At 39.9% G+C, this 12205-nt stretch overlaps 1 protein-coding gene and 1 pseudogene across 8 annotated transcripts in view; both read left to right on the top strand.

The window, feature by feature from the left end:
• The window catches only part of ralgps2 (Ral GEF with PH domain and SH3 binding motif 2), a 519857-nt gene that overhangs the window by 154430 nt on the left and 353222 nt on the right, over positions 1-12205 (top strand). For 7 of the 8 annotated variants that reach the window (XR_006313046.1, XM_043699970.1, XM_043699971.1 and 4 more), the window contains one exon: positions 8989-9113. The exons of the other annotated variant lie outside the window; for it this stretch is intronic. Coding sequence is in view for 6 of the 7 variants with exons in the window: in XM_043699970.1 (XP_043555905.1) it covers positions 9057-9113 (57 nt within the window). In the remaining variant the exon portion in view is untranslated. The remainder of the gene's footprint in view (positions 1-8988; positions 9114-12205) is intronic. 8 annotated transcript variants of the gene reach the window in all.
• Positions 8254-8354, top strand: LOC122554818 (annotated as a pseudogene).

Here is a 12205-nt window from a genome sequence, read left to right as displayed (position 1 = left end):
CCCTCCACCTATCGCATTTCCAAAGCCCCTCCCCAAGTCCCTCATCCCTACCTTTTATCTTAGCCTGCTGGACACACTTTCCTCATTCCTGAAGAAGGGCTTATGCCCGAAACGTCGATTCTCCTGTTCCTTGGATGCTGCCTGACCTGCGCTTTTCCAGCAACACATTTTCAGCTAAAATCAACTAGCAAAAGTGAGGACTGCAGATGCTGGAAACCAGAGTTTAGATCAGAGTGGTGCTGGAAAAGCACAGCAGGTCAGGCAGCATCCGAGGAGCAGGAACATCGACATTTCGGGCAAAAGCCCTTCAACAGGAATGATGAAGGGCTTTTGCCCGAGACATCGATTGTCCAGCTCCTCGGTCACTGCATTGTGCCCCGAGTGGCATGTAACTGCGAGAGAGTGGCTGGGTGTTGTCTTGAATAGTATCTGACTGTGGGGCAATGGCTGGAGATTGTCTTGTGGGCATTACCAAGTATGATATAAAGATTATGCGTAAAGGAAGGACTGTTTCCTTTGTTTGGGGAGAGCTTTTGCCACGACCTTGTAAGCCCTGCCTGGTGTGTTAAAGATTCCTCCAGAAAGTTGTACTGTGCTTAATAAAATTTTGGTTGTTCACAGAAGTTGGTGTGTTGCAGTTGCATCAAGTGAGTAAAGATTTCAGGAAAAAGAACTTAACATTAAGTATTATTTGACCTTCAAGAATTCTGCATCTTCTGTACAGTTGATTGAAAATTTAAAAATAAGCTTACCATCAATTCAAAGCTCCATGAGGGCATACATATGGGCGGCACAGTGGCACAGTGCCTCACAGTGCCAGAGACCCGGGTTCCATTCCCGCCTCAGGCGACTGTCTGTGTGGAGTTTGCACATTCTCCCCGTGTGTGCGTGGGTTCCCTCCCACAGTCCAAAAATGTGTAGGTTAGGTGAATTGGCCATGCTAAATTGCCCGTAGTGTTAGGTGAAGGAGTAAATGTGGGGGAATGGGTCTGGGTGGGTTGTGCTTTGACGGGTCGGTGCGGACTTGTTGGGCCGAAGGGCCTGTTTCCACACTGTAAGTAATCTAATCTAATCTAACATTTAATATGAATTTATTGTGACAAAGCTGTAGGCTGGACCGCATATACAGGCTCTTTGCAGCTTCTAAACATCACAAGACTTTATACATGCTTTAAAATATTGCTGTGCACAAAGTTACAATGAATTTTTAAAAAATAAACAAAATAGCACACCATGAAGCAAGTATGTGCTTTTATATTTAAGTTGTTCTTTGATTCTTTTCATTATCAGGTTAAATTTTCTTTCATGTTTGATATACCTTTCTACTTTGTTATTGCTAATATGGTGAATTCATGCACCTGTTTCCACAAGGTGGCAGTGATTTCTTAATTATGGATGGGTTAATCTCTTGATGCCTTATGATAAAGGAGTGCCATTAAACATGCAGATAGAATATAAAAAAATCATGTTGGATTAGTCTGTAAACTATGACAGCAGAAATATCCTCATTATGTATGGTGGGATCAAGAGCGCATATGATTCTACCATTGTCAAAGTTGGTGAATCCTCCCAACAGAAGTAAGCAGATGTCCTGATGAGTTGAGCATTATTGTGAATCATACTTATTCGATACTGACATTTCTCCATTGGTGTTAATGATTTCTTGCAACTTCCTGACATGGTTCAGTTGGACTAAGCACCCAGTAGTTAAATTTATAAATAGCATTCATTGCTGAGCAAACTGAAGTATAGAATGCCAGCCTGTTGAGACTATCATTATTATTTTTCTTTCATTTCTCTCAGTTTGGATTGAACTGTAAATTGCATTGAGAATTGAACTTTGAATAGTAGTTTTTTTTTTGAAAAGTGAGAACACAAAAGTCTGATGTTTGCTGTTGGGAACCAACCTGGGAGGGTAATGCTTGTTAAATGCTGTTTCCAAAACACCACAGACAAACTGACACTGAGATGTCGTTTTGCTCAGGGACTGGCAGCTAGTCGGATGTTGAATCAGTCAAACAAAGGAGGATGGATTCTGGCCAGCCAACTATGGAGAATGTTGAAAAAGAAAGAGAAACCAACTGGGTTTTTGGGTAGGAGGCAGTGTTGCTATGGAAGATGGATTTTTTTTTTGGTTTTGCTTGATATAGTTATCCTTTACTTATTGAATTGCTGGAAATTCTGAGAAAAGAACCCCAGGCTATAGGAAATACTGAAAAGTCTCCAGAGGTCTGCAGAAGTTACTTGCATTAGCAGGTGATTTTGGAATTCCAGTGAGATGCAATCCTGTGTGCCTGTAATTCAACCCATCAGATTTCGCGTAGACTTAATATTCATTATTGAATTAGTTTTTGAACTGGCAACATATGATTTTAAAAAAATTTAAATTTATCCCATAGCTCTCTGTCGGAATGTAAATAGGATTGGTGTTCAAATGGGCTTAGGTCATAAATATTAATTAGATTGTTACGTAGTTCATCTGTATTCTGTTAAAATGATGTTATAAATTGTTAATTTCTGTTTAAATTATAAACTTGGTGTCCAAGATTGATTATTTGTAAAGTCTAGTTAGAAATAATTGAGCAATTTTGAGGGCCATCAAATGATTTAAAGTCACTGTATTTTAAACCCATTGTTTGAGAGTCTGATTTGGTGCAGCTTGCTATCTTGATGTAACAAAAAGCCAAAATGCTGATGCTTGGCAAGTTCAATCTAAGACAACAACTTTGTGATTATTTTCCCCATCTCTGTTGGCAGACAACTCTGTTTCACAAGATATGTGTGATTCAAAATGATTGCATTATACAAAACAAAGTTAAAACAGGAGGTTGCAGTAACTCCAGCAATATCTCACTCCTTATTATGACTGGGAACGCCTTTGGGAGATGTCATGCTCAAACTTCTCTAGACCCAGTGTACCCAGAAACATATAGTGGTTTCTATGCTCCTGGAATAAAGTAGACATGATTTTCTAAATACACCATGACAAGAGAAGTTTAAAGAACAGGATGTATTTCTTCACTTTCCATTTGTCGATCTCCATAAAGTATTCAAGACCATTAACAGGGCAGGATTTTACAAGATTTTAGGGGAATTGGCTATTGACCAAAGTTCCTCAGTTTGATGCTCTTAGATCATAGAATCCCAATATTGTGGAAACAGGCCCTTTGGCCCAACAAATCCACACCCACCCTCTGAAGAGCATCCCACCCAGACCCATTCCCCTACCCTATTACTCTACAATTACCCCTGACTAATGCACCTAACCTACACATCCTGAATACTAATGGCAATTTAGCATGGCTAATTCACCTAACCTGCAAACCGAAGCACCTGGAGGCAAACTCCACACAAACAGTTGGCTAAGGCTGGAATCGAACCTGGGTCCCTGGTGCTGTGAGGCAGCAGTGCTGACCACTAAACCATTGTACTCTTCTTCCATAACAGCATGCGCTGTACTGTCCATTTGATTGCACCACTTCTATTCAGGGTAAGATTAAAGTGAAACAGGGTTGTGTCCTAGCTAAAAGAGAAAATGCTGGAAAATCTTAGCAGGTCTGGCAGTATCTGTAAGAGGAGAAAAGAGCTGACGTTTTGAGTCTAACTGACCCTTTGTCAAAGCTTCCACTTTGTTATTTTATTCCTCATGCTCCTGACTGTTGTCTTCCCTGTGGAAATTTAAGGTGTTTACTTGCAAACTAGGTCAGATAGTAACCCAGACAGAAAACAAAGATAAAAATACAGCCTGCTTGTGCTACCAATGCCATGCTAGTTCTTCTTATGGAAACTCTGCTGCAATGAGTAATGAGAATTGTCTCTCCCACAACTATAGGTTCTTCCTGACTTTAATGTCAAGAGAGCCGTGGTAATGGAAAAAGGTGTCACGTTTCCATGCTTAATAACGCACTGTTAGAAATGACTGTAAATTCTTGTACATTGGGTCCATAGCAATAGACAGTCATTGGTTGATGCAGAAATCACATATGCAGAGGGAAAGCAGTTTAACTAAATTATGTTGCTGCTTAGCACTAAGATGCAAGGTGGAGGCCTGTATTCTTAGCATCGTTTTGTATGATTATGGAAAAACAGGATGATTTACAGGAAAGAGAGTTCAAAAACAATCATCTCCATTGTTTCTGGCGTATTTTTGGCAATTCCTAGAAGGACAGAGTCATGATTGCAGCAATCTTCGTAAACATAAAGCTTCATCAAACTGGTGACTACACTGGTTCAGGTATACTTCTAAGATGGAAGACAGTTGAATCCTAAGGATATTCTATATGTCAAGATGGAAATGTGTTGCTGGAAAAGCGCAGCAGGTCAGGCAGCATCTAGGGAACAGGAGAATCGACGTTTCGGGCATTAGCTTTTCCAGCAACACATTTCCATCTCTGATCTCCAGCATCTGCAGACCTCACTTTCTCCTATATGTCAAGATGACCAGATGTCCAAAGAACCATTTCAAGGAGATCTGCAAGTATGATGCAAAGGTCCTTAGCACCAATTCTCATATCTGAGGGACAGTAGCTGATGATGCAGGAAAATGGCAACATAACCTGAAGATCAATCTATTCATTAGATTAGATTAGATTAGATTAAAGCGTAACCCACCCATTCCCGTACATTTACCCCTTCACCTAACACTACGGGCAATTTAGCATGGCCAATTCACCTAACCTGCACATCTTTGGACTGTGGGAGGAAACCGGAGCACCTGGAGGAAACCCACGCAGACACAGGGAGAACGTGCAAACTCCACACAGTCAGTCGCCTGAGTTGAACCCGGGTCTCTGGCGCTGTGAGGCAGCAGTGCTAACCACTGTGCCACCGTGCCGCTCACTGTGGTGATCAATGGATACAGCAGCTTGGCAGCAGCTGCCAGCACTGAACAGCCACAATTGCACCTAATAACCGTTTCTTATTTGTTGTAGAACCTACTTCATGGATTAGACTTTTCAGCAATTAGCAAAAGTACACTGAATGAAGTTATCTCATCTCTGCCAGATTTCATTTGCTGCATGTTTATGTAGGTGGAACGATGCCGACAATTCTAGCTATTTAAATTTCCTGACCACTTAAGGTAGACCAGTGCTATAAAAATACCATTAGACTAGTGGATGGCATATGAACAGTCATGTTGTTTTGCCTTGTGTTCTTAGCATTTCAAGTTTTAGTTTCATGACATCTAGCTTATAAGATTTTCGTTGAATGTTATTGTTTACTGCAAAGTATCTTTCTGAGTAGCTAGTAGTGATGACGGATGTACATGACAATGCTACACAGATTAAGCATATCTATGTAAATTTTGGCACATTTTGGGTCTCACCACTTTTTGTGAAAATTGTGACAATGTAAATCATGTATCTTTAAACTCAGTTGTGCCATCAATTTTGCATCTGGTCATTTTCAGAATGACATGCACTGAAAACATCCAAATTCTGAGACACAGTTGCACTACATATTCTATTCATTGAATTTAAGACTGTACAATATCTGAATTAAAAACAGAATATTCTGCAGAAACTCCGCATCCAGAATTGGCACATACTTGGTGGAAATAGGAAACCACTGAAGGAATTACACCAGGATGAGAAGCTATTCAGTAATAAGTTCTTCTTGTTGTCCATTAAGTTTTATGTTTATCTCATTACTCAGCTTACCTACAACCACAAACACACAAATAGACACACACATTCACACTCTCACTCTCTTTGTATACATTCATTCTCCCTTTATTGCCTCTGGCTAACCTAGCATTCTCCTTGATCTTCAGCTCATCCAAAATTATGCTGATCCATCCTATCCCATAGCAAGTCCAATTCAATCTTCCTCATTCATGCTGTATTGGCTTCTGGTTCTTCAGTTCCTAAAATTTAAATTTTTCATACTCCTACTCAAACACCCTCATAACATTATCCTGTCTTATCTCTGAAATTTCTGTCAGTCCAAAAAGTGGTCTGCTTAGATCTTTCTATCCTTCTGTCTGTGGCCTATTGTGCTTCCCACTTCTTTCACCCCAGTGTAGCCTGCTCAACTTTCAGAAATATCAATAATTTTGAAATGTCCAACCTAAACCCTGCAGTTCTTGACTCCCTCTCTTTCTTGGAGATCTTACTTAAATTTCCGCTACCTAAGCTTTCATTCAGCCCTCACAATATTTTCTTTGTTGGCTTAAATTACTTTAATGACTTTATGGAGCAACTGAGCACATTCTTGTGTGTTGAAAGCTCTAACTAAATGCATATTGTTTGAATTGTGTTAAGTGCTGAAAAAGTTGCTTTGCATTACAGGTTCAGTAGTTTTTGAGTTTTTCCAGCATTGTCTGCTTTTATTTTAGATTTCCAGCATGTGCAGCATTTTGCTTTTATTAGTTTTGTTTTTTAAATTTATTAATGGGACGTGGATGCCTCTGGTCAGTATTTATTATCTATCCTTAATTACCCAGAGGACAGTTAAGAGTTAACCACATTGCTGTGGGTCTGGAGTCACATGCAGGCTAGACCAGGTTAAGGATGGCAGTCTCCTTCCCTGAAAGCCATCAGTGAGCCAGATGGGGTTTTCCCAACAATTCATGGTCATCATTAGACTCTTATTCCTATTTTCAAAAATTGAATTTTATCTCCTATGGCAGGATTTGAGCCTGGGTTCCCAGAGTATTATCTGGACGAACAGTCCAGCGATAATACCACTATGCCATCACCTCCCTACTACTTCTCCTGTCTTTTGCTCCACTGGAAAATCTGAAGAAGTGGCTTTGGACTTGAAGCATTAATTCTTTCTCTCTCTGTAAATGCTGCCAGATCTGTTGAGTTTCTCAGATTTTTGTTTCTATTTTAGATAATGTATAATTTGAACTCTGTGATCAGAATTTGCTTTGCAACTGTATGTTTCAGCTTTGGGATAATTTCAGTGCACAATATGCTGAGAGTGATCAGATGAAAAATTGTTGTGTTTTTTTTTGCACCTCCCATCTTGGGGTTAAAGATGCATACTTGGACTTGCACAATTCAAATTTTCCCTTGTGAACTTAGAAATCAAGATAAGTTTGGCAGATGATGTAGTTCAACAAAAATAGAGTTCAGTAAGACACGAGTTCTCTGATTGTTTACCTACAACTATGAAGTTTTGTTAAATGAGACTAGAAATTTAGAAGATTTAGCATTTCATTCCAAGCTTGTGTTGGATTAACTGATATTATTCAGTGCAGTGTTTAGGTTAGTGTGATTGGCCTTCTTACCACCTCCAAAAAAGGGCAAGAAACCATTGTGTAGACATCAAGGGTGAACACAATTATGCCTGGCTGTAGAATAAACTTGTAAAAATGTGAATGAGATATGATGCAGAGCTGGGCTGAGGAGCGGCAGATGGAGTTCAACCCTGTCAAGTGTGAGGTTGTCCATTTTGGAAGGACAAATAAGAATGCGGAATACAAGGTTAACGGTAGGGTTCTTAGTAAGGTGGAGGAGCAGAGGGATCTTGGCATCTATGTTCATAGCTCTTTGAAAGTTGCCACTCAGGTGGATAGAGCTTGTAAGAAGGCCTATGATGTATTAGCATTCATTAGCAGAGAGATTGAATTCAAGAGTCGTGAGGTGATGTTGCAGCTGTACAGGACCTTGGTAAGGCCACATTTGGAGTGCTCTGTGCAGTTCTGGTCACCTCACTTTAGGCAAGATGTGAAAGCTTTGGAGAGGGTGCAGAGGAGATTTACCAGAATGTTGCCTGGAATGGAGAATAGGTCGTACGAGGATAGGTTGAGAGTGCTAAGCCTTTTCTCATTGGAACGGCGAAGGATGAGGGGTGACTTGATAGAGGTTTATAAGATGATCAGAGGAATAGATAGAGTAGACAGTCAGAAACTTTTTCCCCCGGGTACAACAGAGTGTTACAAGGGGACATAAATATAAGGTGAAGGGTGGAAGGTATAGGGGAGATGTCAGGGGTGGGTTCTTTACCCAGAGAGTGGTGGGGGCATGGAATGCGCTGCCTGTGGGAGTGGCAGAGTCAGAATCATTGGTGACCTTTAAGCGGAAATTGGATAGGTGTTTAAGCTAGGACAAATGTTCGGCACAACATCGTGGGCCGAAGGGCATATTCTGTGCTGTATTGTTCTATGTTCTAGATCAAATGCAGTTTGCCGTCTGAGGAGCGTATCCCAGCTGTATGAAGGAAAATAAGGAAAATATTAATGTAAAAAACAGTAAATTAAATTTCATTTGTTAAAGTAGTTGTGATGAAAATACTCTGAATAACCTGACATCAGCACATACACTAAAACTGGAATGATACAGAGAGAATTAGCATGACCAATTTGTAAGGATGATACATAAATTCATGAAGCATTCCATACTTAGTGGATCCTCTTGTGGCGCAGTAGTAGCTTCCCTACCCTTGCATCAGGAGGCCAGTGTTCACGTCCCACCTGCTCTAGAGGTATGTAATAACATCTCTGAACAAGTTGATGAGAAAAACAGGTTAAATAATTGTTAGATTGGATTTAGTAAGCACGGTGGAAGTGAGGACTGCAGATGCTGGAGATTAGAGTGGTGCTAGAAAAGCACAGCAGGTCAGGCAGCATCCAAGGAGCAGGAAGATAATGTTGGGAATTAAATTGCATAGATATTGTGCTATGTCATTTTACAATTTAAATGTAAAACTCTTTGTTGTTAAAGTACATGCAATAATTGGTTTGCTCCTTTTCAGAAATGTGTTCCTATTGGGAATCTTTGTGTACTGTATTTGGGAGTCAACTTTTGTGTCATTTTAATGATTCCTTTGTCAGCTGCTTCGTCAGTTTATGGCAGTCGTTTTGAAGGCATTAATTTGAGGTGCTAATTAGCTTTTTAGTATATCAGCGTGTCACAGAAGAGAAAATTAAACATTTTGAAATAGCCTGACAACTTTTATGTGCCTCTTGTGCTTTACAAATAGAAACTGAAATTCTTTTGTCAAAGTCTTGCAACTGACTGGTGCTGTGTCTTTGTACAGGAGTGATGAAGCTTGCACCATGACTATGAGCTTTTCATAATGCTATTGTGGTGGGTGGCATAGGAAGTATGGACCTGACTAACGGGCAATCGAGTGCGATATATTTTACAGCCACAGCTTCTGAGGTAAGGCTTCTGCATTCATCTGTTTGTTTTTCTTATTTGTTAATTTTTTTGTGCTTGGAGGTAAGGAATTCACTTTACCTAATTAGTACTTATCGAGATGGGGAGAGATTTGGGCAGATTTAATGAAAGAAGTAGATTTAAAAAATATAAATTTTAAAATCCGTTCAAATGAAATTCTTCGGCTCAGGTTCAAAGTGGCAGTTAAATGGTGCTTGTAAATGGACACGGGCAATTTTAGTTTAGGAGGCCTGCTTACATAGCAATTATTAGAGTCTGTGTATCCTTGTAAATGGGAAGAGAGTAGATAATAGGTGCTAATTCAGAGGTAAAATCAGAGGTGCCAGTATACAACAAGATTCCAAGTTTGAAGTCATTTTCTGTGATAAACAAAACAAAATCAATGTTGACTAAACATTACTTAGTAAATAGCTAATGCTGTCGTGTACAGAAAAGGTCTTCCTTCTAAGATTCTTAAAATAACCCTTGCTCCAGTTACATTACACCATGCTGTTCTCTCAGCAGAATTGTAGTCTTGTTTGGAAGATCACAAATCCCTCTGGTATTTCAACACACTCTTTGCTCCTTGCTTCACCAGGGCAGAACTGCTAGATTCCATTTAAAAGCTACTTATCATTGTTTAAATCTAGCACTAGAATTTTAAGACGACTGATGCTGGGCCCCTGTTCCCCATAGCAATGATATCACATTGACTTATTGCTGGGTAGAACTTGTGGAAGCTAAAATGCTCTATTTACACCTTAAAGCACCTGTTTTAATTTAAAACACAGGCTTTTTAAAAAATTCACAGACGTCACTAGCTAGGCCAGCATTGTTTGACCATACCCAATTGTCCAGAGGGCAGCAAAGAGTCAGCCACATTGTTATGGGTCTCTGGTCACATGTAGGCCAAACCAGGAAGGATAGCAGAAGCAAATTACTGCACATGCTGGAATCTGTATTGAGATTGGGCAGAATGTATTAGGCCATCCAAGGAGATTTAATGATGCCAATATGTTAGCCTCAACTTCATGAATTTCTATTTTCCATAATAACCTATTCCACACCTTATCAAATGCCTTCTGGAAATCTAAGCACAACACATCCACTGGTTCCCCTTTGCCTGCAGTACAAGTTACGTCTTCAAACAAGTCCTCTAAATTAGTTCAATGTGATTGTCATTTTTACAAAACTATGTTGGCTCTGCCTGATTGTCTGGAACTTCTCCTAGTGCCCTGGTAAAAAGCTTCTAGCATTTTTCCGATAGGTAGAGTCGGATGTCAAGCTAAGTAGCCTGTAGTTTCTGAATTTCTGCCCCCCTTCCCTTTTTTTTGAATAAAGGAGTTTCATGAGCCGTTTTCCAATGTGAAGGAATCTTTGCAGAATTTAATGACTTTTTGAAAATTGAAACCAATACCAACTAGCTATCTCACCGACTAATTTATTCACTAGGATGAAATCCATCAGGACCCGGGGATGTGGAAACACGCAGATCCAACAATTTACTCAGGATTGTTTGTAATTTCTTGAGTTCCTCCTTCTGTATCAATTTCTGAATTACAGCTATGCCCAGAATGCAGCTATTATGCTGTCCCTTGTGATACAAAATATCTGTTCAATTCATCTGCCATCTTTTTGTCTTCCATTTCTAATTCCCGAGGGATAAGGATCAGCACTTACTTTAAGTCTTTTCTTTATTAAAATCAGATAAAAAAAACTTGCCTACCTGTCTTTATACTTTTGACTAACTTTCTCTAATACTGTAATTTTTTCCTCCTCCTTTTACAATTTTTTTGTTTTTTTATATTCTGTCCAATTTTCTGACTAGACACCTATTGTTTCACAATTAAAATCTTTTCTTTGTGTTCGATACTGTCTTTGACATTTTTAGTTAACCATGGATAGTGGTTCTGTCCCTTAGAATTTTTCATACATACTGGAATTCTATGCACTTTCTCAAATATCCCCTTAAATGTTTGCCACAGCATCTCTCTTGACTTATCCTGAAACAAAATTGTTGGTCCACCTTTGCAAGTTCTTCTTTCGTGCCCTAATTGCCCTTGTTTAAATTCAATGGTCTGGACCCACAATTCTGCCCCTTAAACAGTACGTCAGATTCAATCGTATTATGATTTGGAGATGCCGGTGTTGGACGGTGTTCACCAGGTTATAGTCCAACAGGTTTAATTGGAAGCACTATCTTTCGGAGCGCTGCTCCTTCTTCAGGTGGTTGAGGACCTGGTTTCTGGAACTTAGGTCATCCCTCTCTGTTATACTAATATCATGTTTAATTAACAAAGTCAATCCTCCACTCTTTCCCTCGCTTCCTGTCCTTCTGAAATGTCATGTATCCTTCAATATTCAGGTCCCAATCTAAGAACATAAGACATTGGAACAGAAATTAGGCCATTTAGCCCATTGAGTCTGCTCTGCTATTCACTCATAGCTGATAAGTTTCTCAACCCCATTCTCCAGCTTTCTCCCAGTAACCTTTGATCCCCAAAAACCTATCTACCTCAGTCTTAAATATACTCAATGACCTGGCCTCCACAGCCTTCTGTGGCAGTGAATCTGTAGATTCTCTCACACTCTGGCTGAAGAAGTTTCTCCTGATCTCCGTTCTAAAAGGGTCTTCTCTTTGCTCTAAGGCTATGCCCTCTGGTCCAGGCCTCTTCTACTAATGGAAACATCTTCCCAACATCTACTCTGTCCAGACCACTCAGTATTCTGTATGTTTCAATTAGTGTCCCCTGCCCCATCCTTCTAAACTCCATGTGGTACAAATCCAGAGTTCTCAAACATCCTTCCTATGTTAAGCTTTCATTCCTGGGACTACTCTTGTGAACTGCTCTGAACGCACTCTAGGACCAGTACATCTTTCCTGAGCTATGGGGCCCAAAGCCCCACACAATACTCCAAATGTGGTCTGACTAGTGCCTTATAGAACCTCAGAAGTACATCCCTGCTTTTACATTCGAGTTCTTTCAAATAATTGCATTTGCCTTCCTAACTACTGACTCAACCTGCAAGTTTACCTTGAGAGGATCCTGGACTAGAACTCCCAAGTCTCTTTTCATTTCAGATTTCTGAATTTT

The sequence above is a fragment of the Chiloscyllium plagiosum genome, chromosome 11, assembly GCF_004010195.1.
Source record: "Chiloscyllium plagiosum isolate BGI_BamShark_2017 chromosome 11, ASM401019v2, whole genome shotgun sequence".
NCBI lineage: Eukaryota > Metazoa > Chordata > Chondrichthyes > Orectolobiformes > Hemiscylliidae > Chiloscyllium > Chiloscyllium plagiosum.
Note: the sequence above shows the minus strand (reverse complement) of the source record. Positions and strands in the feature narration are given on the sequence as shown.